The 21251-nt window shown below is 29.4% G+C and overlaps 1 protein-coding gene, 2 long non-coding RNA genes and 2 pseudogenes across 6 annotated transcripts in view; 4 read left to right on the forward strand and 1 right to left on the reverse strand.

The window, feature by feature from the left end:
- The window catches only part of LOC149893868 (uncharacterized), a 4104-nt pseudogene extending 4030 nt beyond the window's left edge, over window positions 1-74 (reverse strand). Inside the window, exon 1 of the transcript XR_016449090.1 lies at window positions 1-74. This exon is cut by the window's left edge and continues 2 nt beyond it. The product of XR_016449090.1 is annotated as an uncharacterized LOC149893868 (transcript).
- LOC145192505 (uncharacterized) overlaps window positions 1-4519 on the forward strand; it is an 85919-nt pseudogene extending 81400 nt beyond the window's left edge. The window contains exon 19 of the transcript XR_016449064.1: window positions 3821-4519. The product of XR_016449064.1 is annotated as an uncharacterized LOC145192505 (transcript). The remainder of the gene's footprint in view (window positions 1-3820) is intronic.
- Window positions 4520-6646: 2127 nt separating this feature from the next.
- Window positions 6647-7588, forward strand: LOC149893869 (uncharacterized). Its single transcript, XM_090076273.1, has one exon. The coding sequence runs from the start codon at window positions 6647-6649 to the stop codon at window positions 7586-7588; it is 942 nt and encodes a 313-aa protein (XP_089932399.1).
- A 7135-nt stretch (window positions 7589-14723) lies between these two features.
- Window positions 14724-17392, forward strand: LOC149893870 (uncharacterized). 2 transcript variants are annotated; one of them, XR_016445562.1, is made up of 4 exons: window positions 14726-14887; window positions 15085-15437; window positions 16481-16537; window positions 17278-17392. It is a non-coding gene; the product is annotated as an uncharacterized LOC149893870 (long non-coding RNA). The 2 variants fall into 2 exon arrangements; XR_016445563.1 differs by lacking the exons at window positions 15085-15437; window positions 16481-16537 and having other exon boundaries at window positions 14724-14887.
- Window positions 17393-18250: 858 nt separating this feature from the next.
- LOC149893871 (uncharacterized) lies at window positions 18251-20942 on the forward strand. The gene is made up of 3 exons (XR_016444548.1): window positions 18251-19094; window positions 19269-19645; window positions 20697-20942. It is a non-coding gene; the product is annotated as an uncharacterized LOC149893871 (long non-coding RNA).
- The last annotated feature ends 309 nt before the right edge of the window (window positions 20943-21251 follow it).

Genomic DNA, 21251 nt, shown 5'->3' on the forward strand with positions numbered 1-21251 from the left:
TAGGTTTATTCATTTCTAGATTCTTATAGGTAGATATTTCATTTAAAAAGATTTTCTTTTTATTGAAGTCAGAAATAAGGAAACCAAAGAATTTGACAATTATTCAAATGAAAGCATGCAAAAAAATTATAAATGTCATTAGAATATATACTTATCACATTTTTTTGCATTATTATGTTGCGTTAAAAAATATACTTTATAAAATATTGTTTAATTAAAATGTGTTGTATAAAAACTCCACGTTATCAACACATTTGAAAGAAATTTTTTTTTATTGCAAAAAAAAATAGTAATTGTGAATGTCTTCTAAATGTGTTGTTTTGTGCCTTAAGTCATAAGGCATTTTTAACTCATTTCTTTAAAAAAAAAGCAATAATCGCTTTTCGGAATCCGTTTAGAATTGATTCCTAAACGTTCAGATTGATTTAAATGTCATTTTAACGCGATCTAAATCCATTTTAAATCAGCAAATGCCTGTAGGGGAAATACATTTGCGTCGGTTATTGCAACACGAGTCGATGTTAGAAAATAACTGAAAAATAACGTAGAAAAGACGTGGAAATTTTCAACGTTTGTTTTTAATATTGAATTAACGTTGAAACTTAGGTCGTTATTTTTCAACCATATTTCAACCAAATCGCAACGTTGAAATAACGTTACGTGCTTGCTGGGTAATGTGTAACGTTGATAAACCTTAAACTTTGCGAGGTTTTTACTGTGATTATTTGCGTACTTTTATTCAACGTTGAATAAACGCGATTTTTTTTAGAAGATAGTATTCGTTGAAATTTATACGCTTTTTCAACGTTGAAAATGTAACGTTTAAAAAGCAGTTTATTTTTAACGTTGATTGTGCATAAATTTTGAAACGTTTTTAAAGTGGCTTTTTGCGTTAAGTGATTCCACGTTAAATAAACGTTTTATTTTGAGAAGCTAAATTACGTTTCAATTTCAACGCTTATTCAACGTTTCAATTTACCGCGATTTAGTATACAAAAACGGACATTGATTCAACGTTGAAAAGCGTTGTTTTTGTTACTGTAACGCTTTTTCTACGCTGCGACCGGTTTTCAACGTTAATTCAACGCTGACATGTTTGCTGGGGAGGTAAGAATTGAGTTTTTTTTATTATAAAGCAAATGTTTCTCGATTTTAACAAAATTGAAAACAAGTATTTTTTATTTGTTTGAAAGTTCCTGTTAAAAAAAGTTCAAATACTTCAATCACTTTCTTGCTTTCAAAAATTGTCATGAGATGCTCTAAATATTCTCAGGAGAACTGAGAGTATATAAAGCGTACCGTGACAAATAGAGCGAAGAGAAAGATTGCAAACTGTCGTTCCACAATCCACCTTCGAGTTTTCAATTACAACTAAACCCTCACTCTGGATGAGTTTTCAAACAACTCTGTAAGCATTTTTTAAGCTGGAACAAAGCGAATATATGAAGTTACAAACTTATTCATGAGTATCATTAAATTGACTGCAGCAATTCAAGACTCTGATCATCCTCAGCACTTTTGAGTTGATCTTGCTTTGTTGAACGAAAACAAATGCTAAGTATGAATTTTTACTCTGAGAAGATGTTTGGCTCATGTTGTCCTGCTGACATTGACTTTATAAAGTTATAAAAACAAATTGTGTTAGTAAAATCGTAGCTATAAACAAGCAATAAGAGCTATTACAACTGTAACAACACTTTAATTTAAACATCAGTTGTTGACATTTAATTGCTCCATTCAGCTCGGCTTTCAGTTTAAAAAGTATTAGCTACGAAAAATGTTTGATTTCGAACTTTGCTAACTGAAAGCACCATTTTGAAAAAGGATATTAGGCTAAAATAGAAAGATAAGATAAGGTATTAACTCCTTCTCTTGTAAGTCTTGTCTCTTGTTGTTTATTCTCTTGTGAGCGATTTCTTTCGATAAAAAAAATTTTACCGCTTAAAGAAAGCTCATCGCTGTTATTCTTGCAGTTTTAGTTTGTAGGCACCGTTTTTTTGGAATTATTGACAGCATGGTTTTCAACATTTTTGTGAGTTCTTTATAATAAAACTTCTAAAAAGCCAGAAGGAAATGAGAGATCAGGTAACAAAGCAACCTGGTAACAGCGCAATAAGTTTAGCGGACTAAAACAGTTTGCACCCTACGATAAATGACTCGTTTGATTACACCTTATTTGTATATCAAGAAACTCAATTCTATATGTACTTAATTGGTTTCTACTCTATCGTCAACACAATCCCTCTCATAAAACTTTTAGGCCTTCAAAATCTGAAGAAAATGTGTTTTTTCATCTTAAGAAAAGCTAAATGTATAAAATCATATAAAATATAAATCTTAATGTTACTTTGAGAAATCTTTTTTTATATTACATATATGAGGGGTGTAAAGGAAAATTGAATTCCATTTTTTCGAAATTTCAAAAAGAATATTTGGCGATTTTTTGCTATTGCTTTGTTAAACAGATTGTTACTTGATGTTGGGTCTTTCAGAAGAATTATTAGGGGTGTGGCTGTAAAAAGCTAAAAGGATCTTTTGATATTTCTTGAACTTTTGTAGCAGCAGCGTGAAAATCCCGGTTTTTTATGTCTCAGAGAATATTTTTAATCCCTCATTTCTACGCATTGTTTTGGAATTTACACTGTAAAAAAAAGTATGCAAACTTCAATCGCGTTCTTACTTTTAAGAATTGTCTTGAGATGCTCTAAATTATCTCAGGAGAACTGAGAATATTTAAAGCGTTCCATGACAAATGGAGCAAAGAGAACAATTGCAAACTACTGTTCCGCATTCGACGTTCGAGTTTTCAATTACAACTAAACCCTCACTCTGGTTGAGTTTTCAAACAACTCAGTAAGCAAACGGAAGTTTTTTAAGTGAGAACATCGCCGCAGGAGTTGAGCTATATCATTGATGAAAATCGCAAACTTCTGAGTTCATTTTCTTGTTTATAGTAATTTCTGAACGAACGGTGTGAAAGAAGTGAGTGTTTAAGATTTTGTTGTTATGTAGTTGTTAAAATCAGTTTTGAGCAGAATATATTTCTATTACTTAGGTTTTTAGTGAAAAAGCGATAACAAGTTCAATTAAAACAATGATTTTAGTTATAAGTTTAAAGAGTTAGTTTTTTTGGTGACATTAAAATGTCACCAAAAAAACTAAAAAATGCGTTTTTTGATAATTTTTTCTCTTCAAAACAAGTTTGAAAGTTTAAAAGAAAGATGTCTCTAAAAGAAATGGCTTCTTATATGGTACTTTTCGTGTGAAACTTTTAAAATATAATTTCCAACCGTTTTGACAATTTCATTCGACTAATACCGCTTTAAATTGACATACTCTTTCGTTGCTTCAGCAAAGAAATAGAAAGCGAAAATGTTTTAATTTCAGTTTGAAAGTAAATTATTTTTGTATAAAAAATCTCACGCGACTTTTAATAATAATAAAGTTGAGCGCTCTTTTAATGCTTTTGGTCAAGCATCTGATTGGCTGATTTGTTATTCGTATTTCTATTGGTTGGAGCGCAACCAAAGTTTGAAAACAATGTTTGACAAGTTTCAATAAATATTTTAATTTTGTATTTCGTAAATTATTTATTTGTTTTATAAATATTTGATAAATAAAAAATGTTTTTTGAATTGATTTGTGATCATTTGAACTGTTTTGATGTTTTTTATAAAGAAAATAATATCCGTAATATATTAATTACACACCTAATCGTGTTTTTGAAATTTGATTTTTGAAAGTTGATTTTCTTGAATAATTGTTGTTGCAAATAAATAAATGTTAATACTAATATTAATATGTTATTATTATTCTTCAGATTATTTTACAAAATACAAGATGTTCATGGAATGCTTCTTTGAAGCGCAAGCGTCGATTACCGAGGACATAAAAAGATCAATCGATGAACGAGAGTGGGTGATTGTTATAAGCGATGGAAAAACTGCTCATGAAGTTTCACATGAGAAATATTTTATGGAGAAATTTTGTGACACAGGATGCAAGTTGAATAAATTAGTTGTTTATAAAATTTTAGATTACCATATTTATAAAAAGATTTTATCTGAAGATGAGAAAAAACTTATCATTTTATGTTCGACCAACGTTCGTAGTGTCAGGTTATTTCATCCAGTGAAGATCGATGGATGGACACCGAAGCATAAGATTGAATGGTTGGTGATAGACATCAGTTTCACTTTCGTATCAAAGAACGAGTTTGAAGGTTTCGTCCTCCCGTGGATTCGACTCACTGTAGAATTAAATCTTTCCCTTCACGACGACACGAACTTCATCGACGACATTTGTGAATGGCTTCGTGGTTCGAACTTCAAGCGGTTGGAGATCGAGTACCGTGGAAAATCTTTTTTTAACATCGAAGAGTTTAAAGAAAGAAACACAAAAAAATGTTTAATATGTTAAATAAAAAATAAATACAAATGTAAATATGTAAAAAGTATATGTAATACAAGAAAGTTTTTATAACATCGAAGAGTTGAAAAAGTTGAAGTGATACGAAATACTTTTGATTGTTTAAATATTTTTAATATGTTAAATAAAAATGTAAAATGTATAAATAATTCAAAAATTAGGGTAAGGTTGCTAATATTGTACCGATGCCTATATTGTACTTTTAACATAACTCGTTATTTTTACAACCCACAAGAAATTTTTTAACTTATTTTTTATCTTTGCTGAATGAAATTAAGGATTCAACTGTTTTTTTTTGTCATCCAACTGCATTAAGGCCAGAGTAAGCTCTTGTTGGTTTGTTATTGGAGATTTCTTATTTTAGGTTTTTATGGCTAAGCGTATTTCACTAAAGAAAGTAGAAGATATGATTTGTTCAGTGTATTTATGTTAAAGCATAATTTATCTAAAGGGTCATTCCACGCCAAACGGTCCAATTTCCAAAATAATCCCCGCACTACCATCTCCGATTTTAATAAAGGTTTGACAGTATGTTGTTAAACATGTTTCATGAGCATTGCCAAAATTTCAGATCAAAATAATTATTATTTCGGATTTTGTGGTACTTTTTGTAAAGCTTACACAAACTTCAATATCTGTCAGTAGCTAAAATTCGTATATTTGGGGTCCTATATTTTTGCAATGAAAGGGTAATATATCTTAAAAACATGGTTTCTTTGTAAACCGAAGGTGCAGATCACAAATAATTTATTACAAGTTTCATATTATGTCTATATTTTAGTCTATGGTTCGCCAAATATCGTCACAAACGCAACACTATAAATATTTTTTACTTATTTGTAGGGTCATATCTCTAAAACTAAAAGTTTTTGAATATTGCTATTTTGTCAAAAGGTTCTACATACTGTCATAATGATATGGATTAAAAATTTGCTATTTTAATAATTTCTCTGCTGAGTTATTCTGAGTGCAATATGGCGAAAAAAGTGAAAAACCCTAAAATAACGTGTGTTTGAACCCCTAAAACATGATGTGGGCAAATGTTTTTTGTTTTTTTAATTGTATTATTGGAAAGATCTTATTTCAAAATTTTAGAAACAATAAAAACTGTCTTGGAGAGATTTTTCTTATGAACGAAAAACATCTAGTTTTTATAAGCTAAGTTAGGTCTGCAAAGTCTTTGATATTTTAAAAACGATATTAAGGTCCGTATATTAACTATTGCCATGTAGAGGTAATTTTAGTAAGTAAGTATATTATTATTCTACGGACAAATCTCTCTAAATTAATTTCAAATATTTAAGTTTATCACTAACATTTAATCTTCGAAGACGAAAATTAGAATAGATGTTATAATAAGAGTTATTTTAAATTTATTCTGACATGTCTGTTGAACAAAACTTAACTACTTGTTGTATTGGAAAATTTGATGGAAGTTTATATCATTTAAGTACTTATTCTCGAAAAAAGGGTTTTGTTGACTTTTGCTCAGAACTTTCGAACGAGGAACAGAGTTTGATTGTGAGGCGAACTTATAATTTAATTAAAAATTTTACTTTAATTTGTTTCCACCACAAATCACTGCGGCGCTACTCCACTTTTTCCCCCCCCCCCCTAATTTTATGATTGATTCTGATAGAGAATTTTATGCTGATTAAGAATCGTATAAAAACATGGGTCTCAAAATCAACGGAAAGTGCTCTAATCTGATGTTGAAAGTGCAAAAATATACCACAAATCGCTAATATTCGCCATTTTGAAAAGTGATTTTTTTTGTTTAAAAGTTATCCTTTCAAAGTATCAACAGCCTGGTTTTTATTTTTTATATAAAAGATTTCGAATAATAGAACAAAGAACCAGTGCGTTAAGTTCATAATCAGGTGTATTGCCCGCATTTTTTTTCTCTTAGCAGGTAATGGAATTCAATGGCATTTACTCTTATCGCGTCAATTTGCTTCAACTGGATTCTTAGTTTGTTAGCTTGAGTGTCTTTTAAAACTTTTGTCAAATAAGTTGAAAAATTCTTTCATTGATTATATTCTACAATTTACTTTAAAACAAGATAAAAATTTTTTTATTATAAAAATAATTCTTTAAAACTATTGACTTTCTTTTAAAACTTCAAGTTAACCCCCCGTGAATTCATTTTCATTATGTTTGTCATATAAAAAGGAGTGCTTCAGAATAGTTTTTCTGCTTCTTCATTTATCTACATATCATGGCTCTTCGAAGACCAACAATAGACGCTTTTGACTCACTTTCTTTGACAGAAATAGGAGCAAAATTCAAATACGATATCGAAGCTACAATTCACTGGTGCAGAACTTATGGTTTACTCGCTGAAAGCATGAATTGTAGTGTATGTAACGTGCCCTGCACACAGCAAACAAAGAATGGGTCAGTTGATCAAGTTATTTGGAGATGTCCAATCAAGCGCTGCAAAAGAACCTTCAACATTAGAAAAGGCAGCTTCTTTGAGAAATCTCACCTACAATTGTGGCAAATATTGGGCTTAACTTACGCTTGGAGTAGAAGTGCAGGTAAGAGCCGGGGATTATCAATAAGTGATTTAAGGCAAGAGTTAAATATCGGAAACGACAGCACCATTGTTGATTGGAATCAATTTTGCAGAGACATTTGCGTCTCATATTTCCTCAATAACCCTGATCCAATAGGCGGTCCAGGGTGCATTGTTGAAATAGATGAATCTGTTTTTTGTCGAAGAAAATATCAAGTTGGTAGAATAATCCCGCAGCAGTGGATATTTGGTGGGTATGAACCTGCAACGAAGAAAGGCTTTTTGATTCCTGTCCAGAACCGCGATGCTGCAACATTAATTCCTATCATACATCAATGGATACTTCCTGGCTCTATTGTCTGGAGTGACATGTGGAGAGCATATAATGATTTGCAAGCTCCAGCATATTTACATGGTACCGTTAACCACACCCTCAACTTTGTAGATCCACAGACAGGTGTAACAACAAATCACGTGGAAGCTATGTGGTGTCGAGCAAAAGCAAAATTCAAATCAATGATGGGGCCAACTAATCGCGAAATGGTAGCTGATTATTTATCCGAGTTTATGTGGATGCAGAGATTTTCCGAACATCGGTTTTTTCACTTTTGGGATCAAGTTTTAACAGCATATCCTGTTTGACATCCTGTGTGCATCAAACGTAACATGCATTATAATTCATGCCTAAGGTTGTGTAAATCAAAAAACGACTATTTTCATAGCCACACAAAATTATTAAGAACATTTTTTGCAAAGAACATTAAGGAAGCCCTTTTTTATTACTCTATGAAAGTTTGTCTTTCCAATTAATTTTTTTCTTCAATAACAAAAAAAAAAAAAAATAATCGAAAAAATAATCGTAAATTCTGTTATAAAACTAAAATTCATAAGAAGGAATCGCAATTTCGCAAGAGCGACACGTTTTATAACTTTATAACTCGATCGTCTGCCTGATAGCTCTGGAAAGAACTTACGCGTCTATATTAGCCATTCCAGAGGATTTTTTTATAATTCAAATAAGCATATACAATGATTCTTACGTCGCGAAAATAAAAATAAAAAACGTCATAAAATATGCGAAGGAATATAGATATATATATACATAATTTCTGTATACAAATCCTTAGAATCTATTCTTCAAGAAAACATAAATAAATACTTGTTATAAAAAGTGGAGAGACTAAACTTGCAATTTCCACCTGGACACTTTTAAAAAAAAATTTTTTTTTTAAAAAAATTAACCTTGAAGTTTTGAAACGCTAAGAACTAAAAATTTATGTATAAAAGTTAAAAAGTGCCCACATTTCATTAGATTCCTCATCCCTTTTTTAATATATACGGAAAGTTTTATAAAAATTGGATGTGTTTTGGTACTAAGGAGTCCTAACCTCCAAAAGCTTCGTTTTAAAAAAACGTTCCCGCTTCAAGCTTTTTTCTTAAAAGTCGTCTTAAGATATGGATAAAATTTAAATGAAGCCATATAATCCATAGTACTTTCTATATTTGGCTGGAAAGAGGTTGAGTAACACTAATTGATTCAAAAAACCTCAAGGTGTTTGCTTAAGCATACAAAAAGATATGAGAGTAAAGTTCATGAAAATTTCGTGTTTTTTGTCAAACGTCAGATGTTTTTCGTTGAGCCGTGGAATCGCTATCTATATTAAACCAGAAAAAATTCCTTATAGTAAAAACCAGGCTGGCAATGTTTTGCGGTTAAAAACAATATCAACCGTAAAGTTAGTGAATTCAAGATGGTGAATATTAGCGATTTGTGGTATATTTTTGTACTTTCAACATCAGATTAGAGTACTTTCCGTTGATTTTGAGACCCATGTTTTTATACGATTCTTAATCAGCATAAAATTCTCTATCAGAATCAATCATAAAATAAGGGGGGGGGGGGAGAAAGTGGAGTAGCGCCAATCACTGCTGTTGGTTAAATACACGCATTTACAGCGCCATTGTTTAAACCCTTTTGGTATGGCCAATCGTTGCTCAGTTAAAGGCTTGAGATGTATTGACCAAGAGACTGCAGACTGTCTTTCGAATTTAACAAATAAAGTTATTTGTCCAGGTCAAAAATTGTGTCCAAATTGCCGCAAAGCTTATTCAACCACAAGCTCTTCAAGTGAAAAAATTGACGATATTGATGACATAGATGATATATTTTGTTCAACTGACACTATTAATACTAGCCTTTCTGAGCTTGTAATTTCACCTTTAAGAAAACGTGTTGGTAAGAGAGATCATGCTAGTTATGTAAAAAACAAAATTTCGAAAGTGCAAATAGTAGTTGCAGAAAAAATAGTTGTTGTTAGTGGTTTATCACCAGATAATAGTGTCCTACCACTAAGCAGTGCAAGTGTAGAGTGTGAGAATTGCATTGACTGGTCAGATTTGATATTAGAATTGAAAGATAAAATATCTGCAATCAGTAATCCCCGTGAAAAAGTTCAAGTTTTAACTCTTATACCAAACAGTTGGTCAAGAATAAAAATATGTAGTAATTTTAAAGTATCAGACAGAATGGCTAAAGCAGCAAAAAAGTTAAAAGCAAAAAGTGGAATCTTAGCACTTCCAGAAAGAAATGGAGCAAAGAAATTGCCAGAACATGTTAAAGAAAAAATTTTGAAATTTTATGAACACGAAGCTTTTAGCAGAACATGTCCAGGGAAAAAGGATTTTGTATCTGTAGGCATTGGTGCAAAAAAAGTGCATATGCAAAAAAAATTACTGTTAGTTAATTTAAAGGAACTTTTTTTGGAGTATAAAAAAGAAAATGGAGCTGAAGTCAGATTTTCTAAATTCTGCAAGTTACGTCCAAAATGGTGTATAACTGTTAGATCTTCAGGTACCCATCGTATTTGTGTATGTACTATTCACCAGAATATAAAATTAATGCTTGCAAGTAGCCCAGTTACGGTAGACTATAAATGTCTAATTGAAAAAATAGTTTGTGATATTGAATCTAAAGAATGTATGCTTCATCGTTGCGATAAATATCCAGGGTATGAAATGTTAAAGGCTTATCTTGAAGAGCAATTTAAAGACTTTGAATCTGATGAAACTATAACATTCAAGCAATGGATAAAAGTAGATCGTGAAACTTTAGAATCTTTGCAATTACCAGTAGACGACTTCATAGATGATTTAATTTCAAAAGTATCTATTTTATCTAAGCATCATTTTATTACCAAAAACCAAAACAACTATTTGCGATTATTGAAAAATGAACTGAAATCAAATGAGTTGATCATTTTGATGGATTTTTCTGAAAACTATTCATTTGTTGTGCAAGATGCTGTTCAAGGGTTTTACTGGGAAAACAACTTTGCATCCTTTTGTTGTTTACTACAAACTTAATGACATACTTAAAAATAAATGTTATTGTGTTATCAGTAATTGCATGCATCACAATACTATTTCTGTTTATGTATTTCTTAGTAAATTATTAACTGGACTTAAAACATTTTTATCTTTTGAACTTATTCATTATTTCAGTGACGGTTCAGCTGCACAGTACAAAAACTTCAAAAATTTTATGAATTTATGTCACCATTATACTGACTATGGTATTAGAGCAGAATGGAATTTCTTTGCAACTAGTCATGGAAAATCCTCCTGTGATGGAATTGGAGGAACTGTGAAGCGTTTAGCAGTACATGCCAGTCTTCAACGGCCAATTGATAATCAAATTTTAACGCCCTTAAATTTATATGATTTTTGCAAGGAAAGTATCACGGGTATTTCATTTATTTATGTTGATAGTGATGAAGTAGACAATATTAAAGATAATCAAGAGAAACGATTTAGTACTGGAAACACAGTTGCAGGTACTCGCGATAATCACAAATTTGTACCTGTAAATGAAAATCAGGTTTGTGTCAGTCGTATTTCAAATGACAATACATCTTCTATTGCAAACGTTAATGAGAGTTACAACAACAACTCAACCAAATTAGTTTCACTGTCTGATCTAAGTCCTGGAAATTTTGTTGCATGTATTTACGATGCACATTGGTGGATTGGACATATTTGTGAAATTTCAGAACAGGAAGATGTTTTCATTGATTTTATGCATCCTCATGGTATGGCTCAGTCATTTTACTGGCCTAGCACCAAGGACAATTGTTGGGTTCCTGAGCAGCATGTTATTGCAGTCATTCCAAATCCAATCAGTTCTGCAACAGGTCGATATTACAATTTACCGTCAATTGTTGTTTCAGACATTAATTCCAAATTTGAATTTTAAATATGTAATTTGGAATCAAGTTGATTATAGTTTCGTACAACTGAATTTTTTCTATCACAATTTTTTTTTTTGTAGATAAGAAACAATATGTTAACATAAAAATATTTGTTTTTAGTTTTTTGTTGCAGAAAATGTGTTGTAAAAGCTGTATTGTTAAACTAGATTTTGCATATATAACCAGGACCGCATTTGTGACGTGTTGGATTGATGGTGCTCTTAGGCATATGAATAATCGTCGCCTAAAATTTCGTAATAAAATTTAGAAAAATACATATATAACAAAAAAACAAGCGGCCCTTTTTGGTTGGTGCCCATAGTCAGTTGCCTCAACTTCTCTAGTATTTTAAATTGCCAATAACATGCATTTATCCGCAGTATTTTATAGATAATAAGATAATCTCTTCAATAAATCTGTTGTAAGTTTTTTTCTTTTCCTCGGCGTAGTACCATTTTCAAGAGATTAAAATAGCTCTTCTAAATCTTGAATTTAATGGCTATATATTCTAGTTTTTATTGTCATTAATAGCTCTCTACTTAAAGTACCATTAGATTCTTTTAATTTTCTTAACATAAAATCAATTGCTAATTGGGCTGTTGCAAGATTAGCAGCGTTTCTACTAAAAGCTTCAACATTTAGTTTAATAGGCTTTAGCGTATTGTCAACTCATGTTCCATATTAATATTTTCTTAAAGTGCACACTTCCAATACCTTGAAGAGTTTCTTAAATGATACAAAATTGTTTTAAAATACTTTAAAAAATATTATAATTTATATTTTGCCCATTTCTGGATTAGATTTACCCAACTACTTTGTAATTAACAGTTTTGATCCAACCGTTAATTTTATGAAATTTTTTTACCGTGGGTTGCCCTAGCAATAATATAACTACAGCATTATCTAAGCATGCTATTATGCATCACATACAGATGACTAGAGAGGTCAGGAATTCAAAAAATACCCTGATGCGTCCGAAACAAGTCCAGGCATTCAAATCACGAGACTCGCCGAGTCTTAGACCGGGTATTCAGCCACAGACTCGCCTTGACCGAAAAAAACCGGGTACCCTAACCCGAAAATCCCTAGAAATAACTCAAGCAAATGTTAAAAAATATTTTTTGAACATTAAAATATTTTAATTTTTGGCACAATAAGCGTTGATTTTGATGCAGTATGATAAATCTTTATGTTTAGGACGAAATTGTAAAATTCAAAAAATTTATATATTGAGTTTTTTTCGTTCATAAGAAAGATCTCTCCAAGACAGTTTTTATTGTTTCTAAAATTTTGAAATAAGGTCTTTCCAATAATACAATTAAAAAACAAAAAACATTTGCCCACATCAAGTTTTAGGGGTTCAAACACACGTTATTTTAGGGTTTTTCACTTTTTTCGCCATATTGCACTCAGAATAACTCAGCAGAGAAATTATTAAAATAGCAAATTTTTAATCCATATCATTATGACAGTATGTAGAACCTTTAGACAAATTAGCAATATTCAAAAACTTTTAGTTTTAGAGATATGACCCTACAAATAAGTAAAAAATATTTATAGTGTTGCGTTTGTGACGATATTTGGCGAACCATAGACTAAAATGTAGGCATAATATGAAACTTGTAATAAATTATTTGTGATCTGCACCTTCGGTTTACAAAGAAACCATGTTTTTAAGATATATTACCCTTTCATTGCAAAAATATAGGACCCCAAAAATTCAATTTTTAGCTACTGACAGATATTGAAGTTTGTGTAAGCTTTACAAAAAGTACCACAAAATCCGAAATAATGATTATTTTTATCTGAAATTTTGGCAATGTTCATGAAACATGTTTAACAACATACTGTCAAAATTTTATCGAAATTGGAGATGGTAGTGTGGGGACCTCTGGACCACTCGACGTTGAATGACCCAGGGTTTACACCTAAAGTAAGTTATTGTAAAGGTTTACAAGTACTTCCCCTCATTTTTGATAAATATATTTATTAGATAAACCATTTGCATATGAGACACAATCAAGAAGCGTTCTTTTGAAACCAAAGTTATTAGCTATGTATAAAGTTTTTTGTTAGTACCATATCACATAACTGAAAGTTTTTAAAATTAGCTTATAAGCAAAGGATGGTGTTGCCGTATTGATACATAATAAAACTAAAATTTGCGCATACTCCTCTTACCAATATTTTTAAAACCACTGCGCATGAGAGATTTTAGTTCGTCGCATCACATTTTGCTGAATTTACTAATTTATTTGATCTTCCAATGGCTTTTATAGAATATCATACGTACAAATAAAATTATTTTCTTTTTTCTAAAAGTTACTATTAACTTTAAAATTTATTCGTTTTAATTTTTATATTATAGCTATTAATAACATTAAATTTGTATGTTGCAGAAATGCTACTTTATGTATTCTAGTTTTGTTGTATTATCATTTTTTAAAAATACATTATTTAAAATTACAGACTGTACTTTGATAATTACTATACCTCTCCTGCTCTATTAGCATATCGAGCATTAAAACACAAGAATACCTGATTGCAAACTTCCAACAAAAAAAATAGTTAAAAAAGATGCTGGAGGGAAAAATTATATGAGTTTGTTGGAGAAGTAAATAAAATAGAAATAAGCTCGTTGATCTGGAGAGATAATAAAGCAGTTCGTTTGTTGTCCACATACGGGAAGTTACCAATGATTACCAATCATAAACCGATTCGACAAAAAAACAAGGAAAAAGATTGACATTAGCTGTCTTTTTGTTATTAAAGAGTATTACCGTCATATGGCAGGTGTTGATTTGATGGATTCTATATTTTCTAGGAACAAAATTATATTAAAAAGAAAGAAATGATATATGCGTCTTTTTTATCATTTCATTAACATACCATTAGCAAACTCATGGATTCTTTATAATATAGTTTTCAAATCTTATGAAAGTCACAGAGAAAAAATAAAATTTTTTAAGTTCCGGAAATAATTGTCTTTATGTCTAATGAAAGTTATACAAAGAAATACCATAAGACGAGGTCGCCCTAGCAATGGTACATTAGGGGAAATGGTGGCCGAAAAAGCCAAAAAAAGTGCATCATCTCAGTATGCGCCACCAAAGGAATTTCGCCTAGATCAAATAGGGCATTATCTAACTTGGACTGATGGACGAGTCAGATGAAAATTTCCTAAATGCAAAGATATCCACAGACTAAGAAAAACAGCTGCTTTAAAAATGACCAATCTTCTTAATAAAATTAGATTTTGATGCATAATGTTGGAGATATGCAACACATGTTTTTCTTTAAAAAAAATTTTAACTTTAAAATATCACTTTCAAAATTTTTTTAAACGAATTGACATATCAAAATACATGTTTATGATTTTTTCTGATGTTTTTTAAAAAAATCATGCATTTTAGGGTTAACTATTTAAATCTGACAAGTTTGATTTCTTTTCTATTCCTGCCAATTTATGTAATTACACAACGAGAAAGCAATTACGTAAAGTGGAGATTGACGTAGTTTCTTTGAAATCTTTTTAATAAAGTTTGTGCCGTTTTTTTATGGAACGTATTTGGCGTATTTTTTAAAGTATAAATTGAACGCGAAACATTTGTAGAGCAGAGTTTCTATGAGGAAAGAAGACTTACAATTGCAACGTTGTCTTCTCTGCGAGTAAGCTTCAATCTGTAATTCTCAGGTAGAACTTTTATTGGTTAATCATTTTCTATATTGTTCCGATGCAGAACAGTATAAACTTGAAAAGCTAGTTAACATCAAATTATTTTTTGAATCACAATATTTTTATATGATGCTTATATAATAAAAGATTCGAAATTTTACAAATAGCAAATTTGAAAAAGATTTGTTTACATAATTTTTCAAAATTTTCTGTAGGGAATAGTGATGAGAAGTGGGTCAAGGAGTTTGCATATCAATAAAACCTGCATTTTCTTGCTTCAATCTGCGTATAAAGAATGAAGACTTTAATAATTTAAACATGCAATTATTTATGCAAAATGATGTTTTCTGATAACTTTTAAATACAGGCAAATCTAATGACTTGCATGCACCAAAATGAAGTAAAAAACGAAGCTCGGGTAGAAGTATGTTTCATTATGGTACTCATAAATTTGGTACAAAGATGACAGAAAAAAAATGATGTCTCACTTCTCCTTTGTTCCACTTCTCACCACTCTCCCCGATATTTGAAATGCCTTTTTGTTAAAACTAATTAAATGAGAAGCCAGGTAAAAAATGTAAGCTCAAAATCAGATATATTTTAAAAGTTACGTAAAACTTTGAATAAAGTAAAAGCTTTGATAAGTTTAATTATTGTCCCGTCTTCTTCTTTTTTATTTATTTTTATTGCAATAGCTTTATTCTCTTTAAAATTTCAGAATTATTTTTTGAATAATTGTATTCTTTAAACAATAAAAATTTCAAAAACAAATTATTTAATTTATTAAGTAATAAACAAATAAAATTATTGTATATTACTTTAAAGTTTTAATTGTTTTCTATTCTGATCATTTTTTAGTGGTTAAGAATAGTATTTCTCTTTTGCTTGGTTCGTACTTAATTTTAGTAATGATAAGTTTGTAATTCTTTTAAAGTTCAACTTGATAATTTCTACAAGAATTTTTTCAGCAACATTATGATAGACAATTACTACTGCTAATATTTTTTGAAAAAATAATTCAATTTTTTTCATAGAATTAAAAAATATTTACATGTTATTTTTCTTTTTCATTATTTAATTTGTTTTCTATGTTTATTAATGTATCTATGATTATAATACAAATGAGAGATTTAATTAAGCTTATAATTTTACTCTTTTGTGCTTAATTTATTATAAAGTATAACACAAATAAGAGATTAAATTATTCAAGCTTATAATTTTATTAAAAATTGATTTTACGTTGATGTAAAAGCTTATCATTTTACTTAATTCCCAGTCCTTAACCTTTTTGTTGGTCTTTTAGAATTTTATATTTAACATTTAATGCTGTGGCAGATTTTTATTAATGATGTATTAAATTTTTTTAACAATTATATTTCCATTATTTTGATTTGCTGGTTGCAGTAGAATTTATTGTAGAATTAAATGTCTTAGGAATGCCATATTATAGTTTATTGGTAAGCCTATAAATTATATTATTAATAAGAAAATATATAGTACTTTTTAAAGGTTGGGGGGACATATTTTATTGAAAAAACACAAAACTTGAAGAAATTTGGTTGCAAAAAGTTTTAACATTGGAACATAAAAAACTTTTTGTTTCACACTTAGGTACAAAATCTTTTGGATTGAAAGGGACGTAGTATGTGCTGATCTGTATTTTTTTAAGTACGTTTTCTCTGTAATATTTTCGAATAGAATTTTAAATTCTTTTTTCTGGTATTAATAAAATTCTTAGACATCTCTTTTGGAGTTTTATTGTTTGCGTGAGTTTAAAGTTCTTATTTATTTGAAAGGAGTTGGTTTTCAAACAAAATGGTAGCAACTTTCTGTATCAAAGTTTTTCGAATAAAATTATTTTTTGTGATTTTGATTTTTCGATATTTGGTTGGAATTCAATGTATATTGCCATAATTAAGTAGCTCTAAACAGGTTGAAAACATTTTATTTCATTCATTTTGTATGAAAAAAATATTTTTTATAGTCTCTTTCCTTCCAAAAAAAAATTAAAGTAAAAAATCAGTTAAAGGATTAAATAATAAAACCATTTTTATTTCCACGGCAAATTTTAGTTTATGACATGTTGTAAAAACGAATTTACATTAAGTTATTATTTGATTTCTTATCATTATATTGTATAACTAATTTTCTTATAAATTAAATTTTGATTACTAAAAAAAAGTATTTTGACTCAGTTACATGCACCTGACATAAAGTTTGAAAATAAGTAATAAGTTTGTAAAGCCAGCTTTTCTTGTTCCTCTCCTAAGGACTTCTTGTCTCATGAACTGACCTCTGATATCTTCCTTAAGATATTTCTTTTCATTTAATACATTATTTTGACACAAAACGTCAAATTAAATGCAAAGTAATAAAGTTAAAATTATGTCAACATCTTTCTTCTTTAGATGAAGATCAAAAGATGATCATAAAATGGTTCTTTGAAGTGCAGGCGTCGATAACTTAGGACTTGAAAAGATCAATCGATGATTGATTGATCTTTTCATGTCCTAAGTAATCGACGGACGATTAAGATACACGATGGAAAAACCGCTCATGAAGCCTCACGTGAGAAATATTTCACGGAAAAGTTTATAGACGAAGGGATTCAAGTTGGATGAACTAATTGTTCATAAACATTTTTTGTCGGAGGAAAAAAAAAATTTTCTTGTTAAAGGTTCGACTAACGTTGGTTGTATATTCTTAAGTAACCTATTGCAGATCGATAGATGGAGTCTTAATCATATGATTGAAGATATGTGGATAAACATCAGGAATACTTTTGTATCAAAGAATGTGTTCGAAGGTTTCCTTTCGTCGTTTTTACTCGCTGAACAATGTTAAATAAATATGTAAAATATAGAAAAAATACGAAAAATGTTCATGAAATAATTAGGAATTTTAAAAAGAAAAGATTTTTGAAAAATTTTCTTCTAAAACATGAAGCCTTTAAAAAGTTGTTACTAAAAATATATCAAAATTTTAATTAGAAAATAAGAAATAATGTTAATTCTCCAAGTCGTCAATGGTTACAGTTTGAACAAAATTGTGTACTTTTAAATTTTTCTTTTGACGTCGTTGAAATTTGTAAAAAATCAAAATTAAAATTTGAACTCTAAAAATCTTAAAATTCCAGTAAAGTTCCTGCGATTTTTTGAAAGCATTAATTGGTTGACTTTTTTTTTCTCTCGAAAGAAAATCGAAAGTTTTACATTTTGTTTTTGTGAAAAAATGTTGCATTTTATAAAAAATGTGTTATTATTTCGAAAACCTATCAGTTTATTTTAAATAAAGTTATTCAAACCTCAAGATTCGCTGGTTGAAAGATAAAAGTAAGTAATGATTTTTTGATTTGGAGTAAACAAGAATTTATATGTAAGTCTGGAAAAATACCCGGAAAAATTTACTTCTTTTCTAAACACGATTAGAGAAACAAATTTTTCATAACAGAAAAAATTTAAAAATGATGAATGCTTAGCATCAGATTAACACAAAATAGGATCAGAAGTCCAAACATTTAGAAAACGAATAACCGCAGTTGCTCATCCCTTTCTACCGCCTTTAAGTTAAGAACAAATTTTCAGCTGTTTTGGTCCAAAGATTGTGTAATTTTTCAAAGCACGAGTATTGGCTGATTTTTATGTCATTTTCATGGGTTAAATATAATTAAAAGTAACAACGTTTTATCTTTAAAAAAAAGTAGAGTAAATAGTATCTTTCTTTAAATCATAAATCTTTTAAACCTCTATTTCAGGTTTACGGTAACGTCTTATCTTTTGTTCTCTTTCTTCGCTAACTATCAAAAAATGTTCTGAATTTGCTTCTCATTTGTCGAAGTTGAGAAAAAAGTTTTAATCAAACTCTTAATGATGACTTAGCATTTGCTTTCAGATGAAGATCACTTATTGATAGCATCACAATCTTAGGAGAAAAATACCATCAGTATTTGCTCGTTTTTTTTTGAAGTTCAAAGTTTTCATCTTCATAATTCCATTCTATTCGAACTGTTTTTGCAAATATGAATGCATTTGAATAATTGAGAACGGCATGCTTTGCTTCGCTGGGTTTTTTTTGTTTAGACTTTTGGGCGCTGTTGTTAAAGCGTCAACAAAATTGACATCTTTATCTTGCTCAAACCCTCAAGCTTATAGTTAAAATTTTCATCTTCAAGTGAAGATTGTTATGCAAACCCAATGACCTGTTTTCAATCTGAATAAGTCTCGAGGTAATAATTTTCCTTTTTATGTTCAACTAATCAAAATTGTATTTTTGTAATCAAAATATAATTTTTGACAAAATTGTTTAAAGCAAAGAAAACTTTATTAAAACAATTATTTCTCGCACTTTATTGACGACTTTCATACATAACTCAGCAAACTTTTCTGTTTTTCGTTTTTAGAATAAATATGATAAAATAAAATACCAATTCTCAATAAAGCTAAGTACAAATTTTAAATTTAGTTTGTTTAATAGTGTGAATAAGTATAAAAACTGAACTGAAATTTTATTGATGAGATTTTACATTTTTTTCCTAAGCTCCTCTTTTTAAACTTAGTTGTTTTAAATCCATTTTCTCCAAGAAATTTTCTCTAGGAAATAGGATTTTTCAAATCTATCAAACAAACTTGGATGTTTGTGATGTTTGTGTGCTACAAGGTCTCCTCGAGTCACGCCGTAGAACTTTGAAAATAAAAGATGAAGAAGTAGATGTTGTATTTCCCAAAGGGTGATTGAGTTTTGCGTTTGTGTCCTGCGAACAACACTATTTGACCTGATGTGAGGAATTATTTTAATCTTCTCTGAGACACTAATAAGACTCTGCTTTTTAGTAATTTTATATTATTTTTACCATCTGACTGCGAATCTGTAATTTTACAAACTCTACTCCTTTTTATAAAATTTTACTATCGCGTCATTTATTAACACATTAAGGTGGTCCTATACCATCAAACTTGTGTCGCTGACGTTTGACCTTAAAACACTTTTTACTGCATATAATAGGATGCCCAGGTATAAAAAAAGAAAAAAAACTAAAAAAATTAAAAAAAAAAAATTTTACGGGGTTAATAAACCATGTTGGAACCCGAAATACCCCAATTACTGTTTCCTTAATAACTTTTAAACCATATTTACTTATTGAATAAAATTTTACAAAAAGTTTTGTATTACTATGAAGAACAATTTGAACTAAAATCAATAAAATTTATTGAGTAGTTTGTATTTTATAGACAAAAGACCATTTATATCAAAAAGTAACTATAGTTATGTTAGTTCTTAGACCGAAATTTCAAAAAATACAAAGTAAAAAACTTTCATTTTAGTTCAAGTTGTAGATCAAACTTAAACGAATAACTTGGGAAATTTTTAGGTCAAACTGTAAAACCTAGGAAATTTTATTCTGGAAACGGTGACTAAAAATAGGCAAAAATCAAAAACTGAGAAAAACGAAAATAAGAAAATAAATAGAAAATAACGAGCATCAAGATAACATCACAATAACATCAAGTTGGCAAACTATACTTTAAAAATGCATTGGTAACATTTTCAAACATTCATTTTAGCAGTGGGTAAAAACTTTTTTGATTTTAAAAATGCCGTTGGTAGGGGCGTAACTACGGAAAACAATTTCAGCACTTTGTTTAAAATTAAAAATACATCAACTTGTGCTCTGAATTTATTTAAAATTATTAAAAAATCTTAAACTAGTATAAATTTTGCACATAACTAAGTAAAAAAAAAAATTTGAAATTTTCTATTTTTAATGGTATAGGACCACCTTAAATAAATTAACACCTTACATACATTAACACCTTACAATATTTTGTAGTTACAGTTATCAAAACCCGCTAAAAGCATCTTGAAGACGTTATTCACGACACTGACATCCAGATCCAGAATAAAGGAACAAGCTTGGGAAGTTGTTGATTACAACAGCACAAGGTTGTAATAGCAATTAAACTTTACTAGTTTTGAATATAAGTTTGTGAGTTTTGAATATAAATTTACGATATTTTACAAAATTTACTGTAAATATTTTAAGAAAGATACAGTTATTTAACTTTAAGTGAAGAAGAAAAAATGATTAAATATTTCTCATCTTTTGAATTAAAGTAACGAAAAAGTAAACTCTCATATAGGTCTCTTATCAAAAAAATACATTAAAAAATTTTTAGTTGTTTCAATGTGATTTTGAAATTTTCTATTTCAGCTTTACTATAAATATTTTTTTCTTGTTTATTTCTACATCATTTTTTGTTTTTTTCTTGACACGAGGGTTTACGAGGTTTTTTTACCCTAAACTTTTCGATTTATAAAAAAATTTACCACGACACAAGATCCTCAATTTCCTGAAGTTTGAACCACGACGCCATTCATAGATGTT

This window comes from Hydra viridissima, unplaced genomic scaffold (assembly GCF_058129835.1).
Source record: "Hydra viridissima isolate aposymbiotic clone 2 unplaced genomic scaffold, HvirCarnegie_v1 scaffold_1, whole genome shotgun sequence".
NCBI lineage: Eukaryota > Metazoa > Cnidaria > Hydrozoa > Anthoathecata > Hydridae > Hydra > Hydra viridissima.

What these genes read in the sequence shown, in the direction of transcription:
- LOC149893869 (XM_090076273.1), top strand. Translation starts at nt 6,647, where the DNA reads ATGGCTCTTCGAAGACCAACAATAGACGCTTTTGACTCACTTTCTTTG.